We start from the raw sequence: 12,266 nt of genomic DNA, 5'->3' as shown, positions 1-12,266 counted from the left end.
TTAGCCTTTTTTTTAGGTATTTCAGGATGCTTTGTATGCTATTTCCCTTTAAGATAAAGCTGCAACAATGGTCAGAAAATGAGTTTAAAAGGCTTTGGTACCCATGAGGGTAAAACAGAACATCGTCTGGAAAAGCAAGACCTTGCAATCTTGGCAGAGAGTGAATTTTTTTGGACATTTTAATGGAGTGGAAATAGTGTACAGAACAACAGGAAAAGGAGAAACTGAGATGAATTAGCATCATAATATTCTCAGGCTTGTAAAAAGCAATACTTTAGTACTTCAATAATTAAGGACTTCAGGCTATGAAAGCTGAGGCAATCCACAGGAGCTTCCAAGAAAAAAGGTACCATCAGTTATACTAAGTAATAAACGATAAATATTATACCATGTTTTACAAAAAATGCAGGCAAGATGTATACCTCTGATCAACCTGTGATCCATGTAACAGATACGACCAGAATAACTGAACACAACCTGACAAAAGCAGCTGCCTCTGCTTCATGGCGTGCAGGAGAATGACTTCTAAGCATTACTCTAGAAGATAAGACCCAACAGAGGCCAAGATCCTTTCTTTTTGTAGGGATATAATAACGGTAAAAATTACATGACCCTACATGTCAAAACCTTCCACTTATTTCAAGCGGCTTAAGTGAGAGCTCTCCCAGTAAAATGAACACATACTAGTACCCTTATTTCACAATCAGTTAGCAGGCAGTAACATTTAAGAGATTTGTTTTGCAATACTCTAAGCATGTATATTGAATAATGCTCTCAAACTACTCTAAGCATGTATATTGAATAATGCTCTCAAACTAAAACAGAAGTTACACACATGAAGCCTGACATTCCATAAACACAATTAACAGAAACTCTCAAAAAAAAGCCATCTCCCAAGAATGGATCTTGCAGACAATCTGTACTGTAAGCTTAGACAGCTGGTGCCACTAAACATTATAAACTCCAAAAGAAGCTAAAATAAATTACATCAATGAACAATTATCTTATTTTATTTTAAGATTAGTTATTGTCAGTCTGCCCGATGCACTGAATCTCATGGAATACAACTGCTTGATTGAACTTTTGAGAATGACTGAACTTTTAAGAATAAGCTATTACTGAAATATAAACAATTGACAAGGTTAAAACATTTTTCTAGCACGTTAAAAAATTACTTTTGTGTTTTAAAAAAAATTGTCAGATTTACTCCATGCTGTCTTCAAGAAGTTAGTTTTCAGTTTAATCAAGGGTTACGTCAGAGTACTCAAAACCTGTATCTATAGAGGTTAAAACTACTTTACAAAGAAAATACTTCTCCATCAAAACTATATAATCCTGCCTATAAGGCACAGGATTATAATGGAACTTGACTATACTTGACTATAATGGAATAATGTCAACCACTTGACTATAATGGAATAATGTCAACCAACTGGACCAAAAACAAGTACCAAAACACTATAAACCTCTGTAAACAAGAAAAGATATGGACTCAGTTCCAAATGTATTGATAGTCATAATGCTGACATATTTATTGCATATGAAGTTTCTTCAAATGAGATTGAACACATACTAAACACTGAGCTGTAACATGCAGTCATTCAAGCATGCTTTCCTGCTGGGAAGTGAAGTACATTTATTCACATTTTGCGGAAGCCTGTGCTCATTTCTACCACTGTACACAACATAGGCATTAAACAAGACTTATTCCTGCTGTCTTAGTTTTTGAAATACACTATATTCTCAATCGGAATCTGAAAAAAAAAAAAAAAAAAAATCAAAACTACTTTTCAACAAGACATTACATCACCCAAAATGAATATTCTCATAGCTACACTTTTCACTATGTCTTAAATGTGAAACAAGCAAGATCTTAAATACATCTCAAATTACCATTTTTTAAAAGGAATGACACTCATTCTTGTTTACCTGAGACTCCACAGTGACTGTGATCATAGAGGTGCTGCTGGTGCATGGTAGATTTTTTGTATATAACATGAGGATGACCATTCTCATAATTATAGTTACTAGAATCTTCTGTTATATTTCTTAAAGGCTCAATAAAATATTCATCATCTTCTGTAGCAATGACTCCATGCTTGAAGAAGCAAATAAGAAAACAAAAGCTTACAATAGACAATATGGAACTACTATCACAAAATTTAGCTTTAAAAAACATTCTCTGTGGAGAAATCCACAGCTAGAAGCTAATATATAAAACAGTGCATGAGCCAGCTCTCGTCTGCTGATTTAGTATGAGCAGAGTAGGTGCCTATAAACAATACAGTGAGAAAAAATAAAACTATCATTGTCCTATTTGTGGAGAACTTTCACCTTTTTTTGGTAGATGTAGTTAAAAAACAGGAGATAGTCTCAGAATATTACAAATAATCTCTTCACCGAGATGTTCTGAAATGACGTGATTGATATCCATTAAAAATTCAACAAACCCAAAATGGAATAAATGGCAAGTCCAATATCCCTCTGTGATGCCACACTGCTAGATGCTTAAAGCCAAATACTTCATCAAAGACAAACACGACGAAGGATTAATTTTAGAACACATATTCAAAGAAACCAATTTTTATTTTAAATCCAGACACAACCCCAAAACTGAGCTAGTTAACAGAAATCAAATTATTTATATTAACTTAAGTTACACTGTCTACATAGCATTTATTCCATAAAAACTGTTGCCATAAATCTAGCAAACAAGAGCTATGGCAGACTGCACTAGACCTCATTCTCCATAACAAATGAATATTGTTTTTCCTCATACTGCAGTGCAGAATAGTAGATATTTTATTCTCATAACTTTCACATTTGTGAACTTAGCTTCTTCCAAACAGGAAATGGTTTATGGAAGAAAGGGGAGACTTCAGGCCTATGCAATTTCCTGAACCTTCAGCAATTAAAACTCAACTTTAGCAGAAAATCCAGGTTTTGGATCTTTTCAGATATAGAAATATTGGGGAATAAGCCCTGACAGACTCTACACCAATGTTCACTAAATAAAAAATTCTGATACCCCATATGAAGAAAATTCTGAATGTACAGACTTTCTACCCAGGGAAGAGCTACCCATCAGACAGAAGCCTGGAAGCAGGAACTTCTACATTCATATCCTGACTTGATGAATCACAAATTTCTACCACACCTTTTATCTGTGAAACAAATACTACACATGAATCTTTTTTCAAGACCTCTATGATCAGTCTTAAGACCACTTGCTCCGTATCTGCTCTAAAAATCTTAAAGCTGTTTTCAAATATCAGAGTTTGTCTTTTTACTCTTGGTCAAAGCTCTTGTCCTGTTACTGTTTTGTACATAAAATGCCTACAGTTCTTTACTTCTGAAACAACATATAAAACTTACAAAATAAAAAATCCTATGCAATACATCAGAAACAAGGGTTTTCCAAATAGAACTCTATTATAAATGGTGAAAATATATGTATGAACAGACTGCAGCTTTCAATTACTCCTTCCTTACATTGTGAATGCAAAAATAAGCATTTCTCTTCAGTGGTATTTTTCATTATGAACTCAATTATTAACTCAGAAGGCAACATCAGGGTCTAAATTCACCTGGAAGATGCCAGTATCAAATTCCTCTTACAATGCCTTCTTGTAACTTGAAGTCTAGGATTTTACTAGAAAATAAATCATTTACTGGTATACTGCTGCTTAAACAGTATTGAAAATATAAAACAAATTGTAACTGGGCTTGCCAGATGTGCAGAAAGAACCTTGACAGTTTGGACTGCATCCAGTCTGCATGTCAGACATCTGGGTTCAAGTGAATCCTGAGCCATTGTAAACTCTGGTATTATGTTCCCACAGGAAGAGAGTCCTGTGGACTCTTCAGACCATCAGGCTGTCTGCCTCATGCCAAGCCTGAGAAGACAGAGATACCATCCAATCAGTGGCACTGTCTCTGAGACACAGTGGGTCCTAACTTAAATTCCTCTACAGCATACATCCTTCCTGTCTGTACTCAAGTCCAACCATGTTTGCAAATCTAAGCATAAATGAGATTATTATATCAGATACTGAAACTAAGTGGCAAGACTACCTCAACAGAACTAAGTTAATTAAAATAGCATAAACTCTTAATCGCAGCACTAATTCTCTACACAAATTGCATATTTGCTCCTGCAAATAACTAAAGAATATCTGCAAACAATGGTCACAGTTCCTTCAGGTACCAGCTGTGACAATGGTAATGACAGCATCACCACTTTTTCCAATGCCTAGCTGATATCTGATGTCATTTGCCCAAATGCTAGGGTGCTTAAGAAAAGACATTTCAATAACACTTTGTTAAGGAAATACAAATAAATTTTAACATAGAACTACAAGGAGGAAGTGAAAACATTTGTGGTTAGTTGCTGCAGTCAGACAAGTGATTCAATTAGCACTGGAAATAAAACAACCCTGCATATGCCCTTCCCAAAAGCCTGCTTAGGTAGACCATTTTAAGCCTAACAGTATTTTTGCTTGCAAACAAAATTCTTCCAGTGCTAAATTAATGCAACCAGTCTTGATGAATCACTGTGATTCAACAGTGAAATGACTGATTTTTAAGAAGCACTCTAAATACTGCAACTAAAAAGTACCTTGGTGATGGCCAGCATATCTTCTAAGTTTCAAAAATTTATTTGGCTAGAGATAGTGGCATTGTTTATGTATTCAGAAAGCCTGATTAATACATAGTGGGAAGTATACTATTATATCCAAATCAACATTCTAAATACCAGCTTTGATTTATAATCCACTATCTGAGGAAAACAAAACTTTATTTGAAAAAGGAGTTTGAAATAATGCCCATTTAAAGCATTAAATAATATGAATTAGTAAAATGAATTAATTTTAATTTTCTTTTTAAGTGTTGCTATTGTATTTTAAGAGTTCATAAATTAAACTTCTGCTTCAAAGCATCAAAAATATCATTAAGACATAAGAATGATCACAAAAGGTTTTGACATAATACCATGGATATAAGAAACAAGCTGAATGCACCAAGTATGTTACTACAAGGAACATTCCCAAGATTATTATCTAAAACAGATTGTTTGAGGTCCTGTGTTATCCAATCTCACTACAGATTGCCAACTCATGCTAACATATACAAGGTCTGGTTCCAGCAGTTTGACATGCTCAGACAAATCTGTGAATCCACATGGAGTTTCCCTGAATTTGTGAAAAAGAATCTTTCTCTGTCAGGCTGTCCAGCCAGGGCCTTAACCTCCTTCAGATGGGGGACATCCCTCAGTTGCAAAAACAAACCGAATTATGGGGGACAAGTAAGCACGTGCCTCTTCCACACAGCACTATAGTTTCACAGTTTTTCCATACCTTGAATCTCTTTAGGCTTTATGTTTATCCATCTCTAATATAAAGTACTATTAATGGAAACGTCTGAAAACAAGTCAGTGTTGTTCAGTATGTCAACAGCGGCTATATTACTAAGGAAGATTGCATTAACTTACTGCGCTCTCAAAGATGGAAAAAATAATGATCTGGCCTGAGACAGCACATCATGGAATCTAACAAAAACTTAAAACCTTAGAACTAGGAGAGGGACAGTTTGTATATAATTTTCTAAATACTGATGTACTGCAAAAACATATGAGTATCAAAGATAGCCTTAAAGACCCTGATGCAGAATTATTTCACATACAGTGAAAAATATCATAGTATATAAACTATGATCCACAAAAGTAGATGCATTCTTTAGAGTAAAAATGGCTTTCAAATGAACTAACTTTTAAGAAAAATATTAGTAATTTATAAATATATGTATTTAGGAATAAACGAAGCAAACATTAAGTCTTCCAGCAAAATAATTCCTCACTGAAAAAGTAAGCTCATGCTCTTAATCCACAGTCACCTACCTGCTTCTTCTTTATCATTTCTGTTTGGATGGAGATAACTGTGCTGTCCAGCACAAACACTGGAATGCGTGAACTTCACATACATGGAAATACTGCATGTTTTAAATTAACCATTTACTTGGGACCATAGTAGCCTCAGAATAGTTCCTACTACAGACCTTTTCAGCCCAAAATTACAAAATTTTCTACCATGCAAAAGTTCTTTGAGCACTCAGTTAAGAGCTTTGACACATGGCAGAAGACAAAGATAAGTCAAAATACAAAGTCTGGGTTTTGCTTGATTCCATTACTGAAGGCTCCAGAATTCCTCTGAGATTTGCTCCTCCCAAAGTCAGTCCATGGAGTCCTCCCAAACTCCATTCCCCCAAGGCGAAGTTTCTCTCTCCAGCTATTCTACCGCCATTTCTTTTCCTCTTTCCTTCAGTATGAAATAGTCCGCTTAGAAAATGCCTCAGTCTGCTGCCTTGTATCCAACATCCAAACTCTCTAAAATGCTGTTCGTTGTAGGCTCTTTCATGATGCACCCAACCTACAATCCACCCACAAGTGTAGCATCCACTACAGTAAACATGAGTTTGGAAGCCAGCAAGCTTGTGGCCAAGACCTTCAATTTCCTCACATGAATGCTCCCTGGATTATAGAGCTTTACTCACAACTTCAGACAATTTATACCACATCCAGGACCCAGCAGATGGAAGCTGCTGGACTGAAACTTCCGTAAGTAGCAGGCTGTAACTCTAGGGCACTTGGTAATGAGAAATATAGAGGGAGAGACTGAAACAAGAAACAGTGATAGGAAAATCAACTGACTGCTTGTCACTTTTATTATAATGAAACTGTGAGAAAGCCCTCCTCACATTTATCTCAAATGTAAGTGTTCTTCAAAGACATACAACATATGTTATTTAAATCATGTTCTCACAAAACCACTCTGAATAACTAATAAGAATAATTCAAGACATTCACTAAGGGGAAGAAATTTAACCTATTTGTCAACAGTGAAACCTAACAGGACAACTGGAGTAAATATATTGCATACATTTTGTTTGTGAGCAACATTCGCTATTAAATACTACTTACTACCTGCAGAAGAGACAAAGAGTTAAACTTACAATGACTGGCTTTAATACAGATGTTAATCAAGGACTATTAGACTATGATTGGCAGTCATTAACAGACCGGCAATCAAACTGGAAAATACAACAAATGCCTTAAGTACAATGCATTCTGAGCTATTGCTAACTCTAAAACAAGTAATATTGTCTTCAATATTCACTGCCAATTGCCTTATTAAACATGTTCTAACCAGCAGCTGTATAACAAAACATTCATTAGTAGAATCATCATTTTAAAATAACTTTGTGATGCATTTATCTGAATGGAGTGGTAACTCCCATACACTGTGCTCTGGAAGGCACTGCCAACACTGCAGAGTTTCCATATAGTAGAGCATGGTACCAAGTCAAGACTACTGCTGCATCCTCTGCTGGATTTATGTCTCTGAGATAGAGCCATGCGTCATGCTGCTGATGTTTCTGGAGCAACACAGGAGCCTCACAAGCTTGTGACCAAATCTTCCTAAGAGATGCGGTGCACACCTGATACCTGAAGTCCCGAGTAAAGAGGCATGACCATGAAGAATTTGTGTGCCCAAAGACTAGATTAAGACTGCCTTAACACCTGAAAGACACACATAAGGACTGACAACAACCACAGCCACTGATGATAATGATTTAAGCGGGAAACACTCTACAAAGAAGTTAACTTACAAAGCTAAAACATACTGACACCTAGAACCACAGGCAGCCTCACTCCAGCAAAATGGACAGCCTGAGGGCAAAGGGAAAACATGCAAAATGTCACCTCAGGGTGTTGGGCACAAAAGAAAAAAAAACCCAAAGATTCTGCTTCCTCATGACATCTTCCACGCTTTTCAGAAGAAAAGAAGTGCCATTAGGAGCAACAGATGGGAAAAGACGACGGGAAAATACAGGCTTTTTTGTGCTTCATCCCACCTTTATTTTCCTACCATGAAAGGGAAACAAGAGTCAGCTATGGCAAAGGCAGGAGTTCTTGGCTCACTCCCTAAGCCAAGGTAAAAGAGAAACTGAAATGGGATACCATGGCACTTATTGCAGTCTCCACGGGGACCAACTAGTCTGTGCAGCAATTAGCATAAAGAGGCTTGCAGCCTCTTTTAAAGAAATGAGTCCTGAAAGAAGGGACTTTGTCTCCATCATATTTTGAGCTGAAAATAACTCAAGCAAAGATGGAGTATACTTAGCTTTGAAGCCTGAATGTGACCAGAACTGTGACCAGAAACAAAATGCCATTAGATGGAAACTGCAATCAAAGAGAAAATTGCACTAAATTCAGACCTATCTGCTATAAGTCTACATCAACCAAACTGTATTACCACACTCAATGGAACATCATTTTAACTCCATTTCTTTGAAAGTGTTCACTTAGCGCTGGAAATCCCCATTAAATACTTTTCTTCAGGAACACTCTGAAATGGCATATCACAAGTAGTTGGGTGTAATGTAACCTATTTGGGTCTGGAACAGCTGGCTTTTTTTGAAAGTAACATTTCAAGAGGCATTGTTCAATAGTGCTTCCAAGGACAAATGGGAATTAGTCTAGCAAGTCTGTGTAATTTTTTTTTTTTGAACAGCAATTAGCTAGATCACCTATCCCTAACAAGGCCGACCAGCATTCTACCATAATAAAAACCAGAATGAGAAACTGTAATATGTATGTGTATTTTTACTACAGAAAACACTGGTTCTTGATTTAATGTTTCAGAGTCATGCCTTTCTATTTTAGTATTTTTTACTCAATAGCCTGCTTTTTTACTTTTTTGTGTTCATTTTCTAATTTCTTTCTCCATGCATGTACTATTGTCATGTGATCACAAGATCATGAGTAAGAGAAGAGATGAGAATAAATTAGGTAAGAACTTCTAATTCTACTTCTAAATGCAAAAATTTACAATCTGTAAACAAAATCTTTCTGGTAAAATAATTATGTAATTGTTTTCTAATGCTGTTACTTGCTAAAGACTTCTCACATTTTGAATTCACAGCAATGATGATGTCTACACCAAGCAATTCCTCTTCTTTTACTTACTTAGTTTTTAAACCCAAATACTCAAAGTGGGTGTTCAGTGCAATCAACATCTCCCTGCAGAGATTCAGTACCCCAGAGGATCCAGTGTTTCCTCCTCCCTGCCCCTTGAGCTTGGAAGGCTCCTATAACTGTAAAGATCTCATCATAGACATAGTCCTGTAACCCTAGCATGGACACTATGAACACTACAGAGGTTGCCTGCTAGAAGACTGCAGAATTGAGTCTCAGTACTTAAATTAAGCTTGAGAAACTGACACCTACTTTTTCCCAGGACCTAGATCAGGTTTTAGGTGGTTTCTACACCTTCCCGTCTACTTGCTTCCCACAGGGACTCAAAAAACTGCAAGATACACCAATTTAACTCTTCTTCTGTAATTGAAAAGGGACAAGCACACTATTATACTATAACATGTAATAATGACTTACCAGACCATTGCAGTTGCTTAAGGCCACTTTAGTTGTACTGTGTTGGTCTTGCAAATATCCTGTATAATGACAGTGGTCTAAGAAATCATGCTTCCATTGCGGTCCATCTTTCCCCCAATACTCTACTGTAAAATGTCTGGACACCAAATCTGTGTTGAGAGTCAGGTTTAAATGAAAGTGCTTGCCATAGGCAGAAAGTTTAAAAAATAATTTAGATGCTGCCAGTTCTTGGTCATAAGGGTCTGTGCTCCTCCTCCTTCTTGAGGGTTTAGGATTTTTCACAGTAAAGCTGAGGAAGGCTCCATTTTGGTCAACCCTTATTGGGATTGTTAGTTGGTAGTGTTCAAGGTAAGACAGGAATTCCTCTTTGTAATCAATCACAAGGTAAGACAGTCCAGGGAGTGGGCATAGAAGAGAAGAAAATATAACAGGAAACAAAAAGTAGCATAAACATAGACCATTTTTGGGTAAATTTCATCACTCTCATGAGTAAAAGTCACCTTCAGGTAAGTGCACAATGCTGCATTTTACTAAATAAAATAAAACATTATTTTCTTTCTTTGTAAGTCAAGAAAATGTGTTTGATTTCCTATTAATTTGCTTATCACTTTGGAAATAGAAAAGCTATTTAATACCTATCTTTTCCTCTTGACCAAAAATATGTAAATAATTTGGGCTAACTTAAGAAGGGCATATTTTTCCCAGTGCTACCATTCAAAGACAAAAGCTATAAAATCCACTTGCAAGAATACAAACAGTAGTAATGAAAAGGATTATATTGTAAAAACAAGATTAGATTCTTACTTCCTAATCTAAAAGCATGTTAATTTTATTATGGCAAGTCTCTCAAATATTATCAAGTACATTTTATGAGATTTAATTTGCAAGGCTTTCCTACAGCTAAAAGTAGACAGAGAGAAATTAGAACAAGGAAATTTTATCTGTATGACAATTAATAATGATAAAACTAAGAGCAGAGCCCAGAGGAGCTCATGAATTATATAAACACGGTTTAGAAAATATTACACAAATACAATGCAAAAATACACACTTCTTGCCAACTACAGAGATCAGACCCCTACCTTGAGAACTGTATGAAAGCCTGCTGTTACTGAGAAATTCCGATGAAACCATGACTAGGCTCAAAATCCATGTCCACGTCTTCCAAAAAATTTCCATAATTTAGAAAAAACAGAAAAGTTCTTTTTTTCTTTCTCCTTGGAGAGCTACCTGTGTGCTATAGAGTTAACTTCACTCCAGAATCGCACCATAACAGGTATATTTATTTTATGCCTCTTTCAAATTAACTATAGGATGTTCCACTTTCTGGACCGGTACTTTCTTCTATAGCTGCAGTCATTTTCTCAATTCAAAGCAAGTATTTGTAAGATTCCTTAAGATATGAGACAGATGTTAGATTGGATAGTTACTGAAATTGTTCCATTTCTTTTCCTGAAAAACAGAAGAATATGAGTCAAGGCAAATTCTTTCTATTAAAATAGATCTATGCTGCAAAATATTAGGCCATGACAGTGAATTACATAGGGCAATATTTTGAAAAAATATTCAGTATCAGTTTTACGGTCACATCCAAGGTCACAATCTTACAGAAAGAAAAAGAGTTACGATTAACCTTGAAAAGCAGATCCATACAGCCTATGATGCATTTATTAACTTCATGTTATTTTTATGAATTCTTACACCTATTTAGTGTTTCTCATAGCTCAAATATTGTGTTCAGACTTGTTCCATCTATAACCAATGCGACACACTCATTTATTTCAACTGCTAATAACACATCCCGATATACTGGTAGGTAAAGGAAGAACCTGGAAAGGAATCCAGAGTAGTTATCTGATCTTTCTGAAACATGTATTTTGTTATTACTAGGGCGAGGGTTCTGCTTATGCAGGCAGAATTCCCATTCACTTAGATAGGAATGCTGTGTGTTAGAATACTAAAGAACAAATTTCAGTATCTAAAGCTATTCATCATACACATTCTAATATTTCAAATATTTGTTGTCAGGGGTTTTTTTCATTTACAACACTATTGCAATAATAGTCTTTATTTTACTAGAGCTACAGCTCTAGGTGCAGCCGGGGATTAAATGGAAGATCCAGTACCACGGGATACCAAACTATGTGTTGTGTCAGCTGGTACTCATCAGTCCACTTAAACACTCTCAGCACACCTGTGCACAAAGTCTGCTGAAGCAGACAATGGAGAAACAGAACACCTAAGAAGGCGAGCTTGTTTAAAAACCAATTTCCACAAGCATACAGAGTCACTTACACACGCACCAGATAAATCTGCCTTTCTAAAACTCTGGGAATGATTTACAACATTCATTCAGACAGGTAATAGAGCTGGAGCTAATGGACTATTTATGAAGGTTTTATAAAGAGCTGTAACATAAAATATTAAGAAAAAATCATCACCCAAATCCTATTTACCAACACTGCAAAGAATATTTAGATAACATCTTAGCCAGTTTCAAACCCATCTAATGGGCAAATGAGGTTAATCTGACCTTTTAAAAATATTTGAAGGCCGCACACAGGATTTATTCAGGTTTGTATAGAGACTAAAAGACACTTTGCAAATATGTTTTGTGCTTAGTAGTATTTTTTCCCCAGGGAAGCATAAAGACTTTGTGATGCCATTTACATGTGGCAAAGCCTCAGAGCACATTATTAAAAAAGTTCTCTGTTTGCATTGCTATGTAAAACCTTTATTTCTGAGCTAATATTTAGTTACATTTCTCAGAATTTTGCAAGTTTTGAAGATACATATTAACCCCATACTCTTTCAA

The 12,266-nt window shown here is 35.9% G+C and overlaps 1 protein-coding gene across 2 annotated transcripts in view; it reads right to left on the bottom strand.

Moving 5' to 3' along the window:
- Nucleotides 1–10,630, bottom strand: part of ADAMTS6 (ADAM metallopeptidase with thrombospondin type 1 motif 6) — a 137,991-nt gene extending 127,361 nt beyond the window's left edge. For both annotated transcript variants that reach the window (XM_059492440.1, XM_059492441.1), the window contains exons 1-3: nt 10,534–10,630; nt 9,452–9,816; nt 1,930–2,098 (exon numbers count right to left, since the gene is read on the bottom strand). In XM_059492440.1, the coding sequence (XP_059348423.1) occupies nt 1,930–2,098; nt 9,452–9,816; nt 10,534–10,630 (631 nt within the window). The remainder of the gene's footprint in view (nt 1–1,929; nt 2,099–9,451; nt 9,817–10,533) is intronic.
- Nucleotides 10,631–12,266: the final 1,636 nt, after the last annotated feature.

This window comes from Ammospiza nelsoni, chromosome Z, assembly GCF_027579445.1.
Source record: "Ammospiza nelsoni isolate bAmmNel1 chromosome Z, bAmmNel1.pri, whole genome shotgun sequence".
NCBI lineage: Eukaryota > Metazoa > Chordata > Aves > Passeriformes > Passerellidae > Ammospiza > Ammospiza nelsoni.
This window is presented reverse-complemented; position numbering and strand designations above follow the sequence as displayed.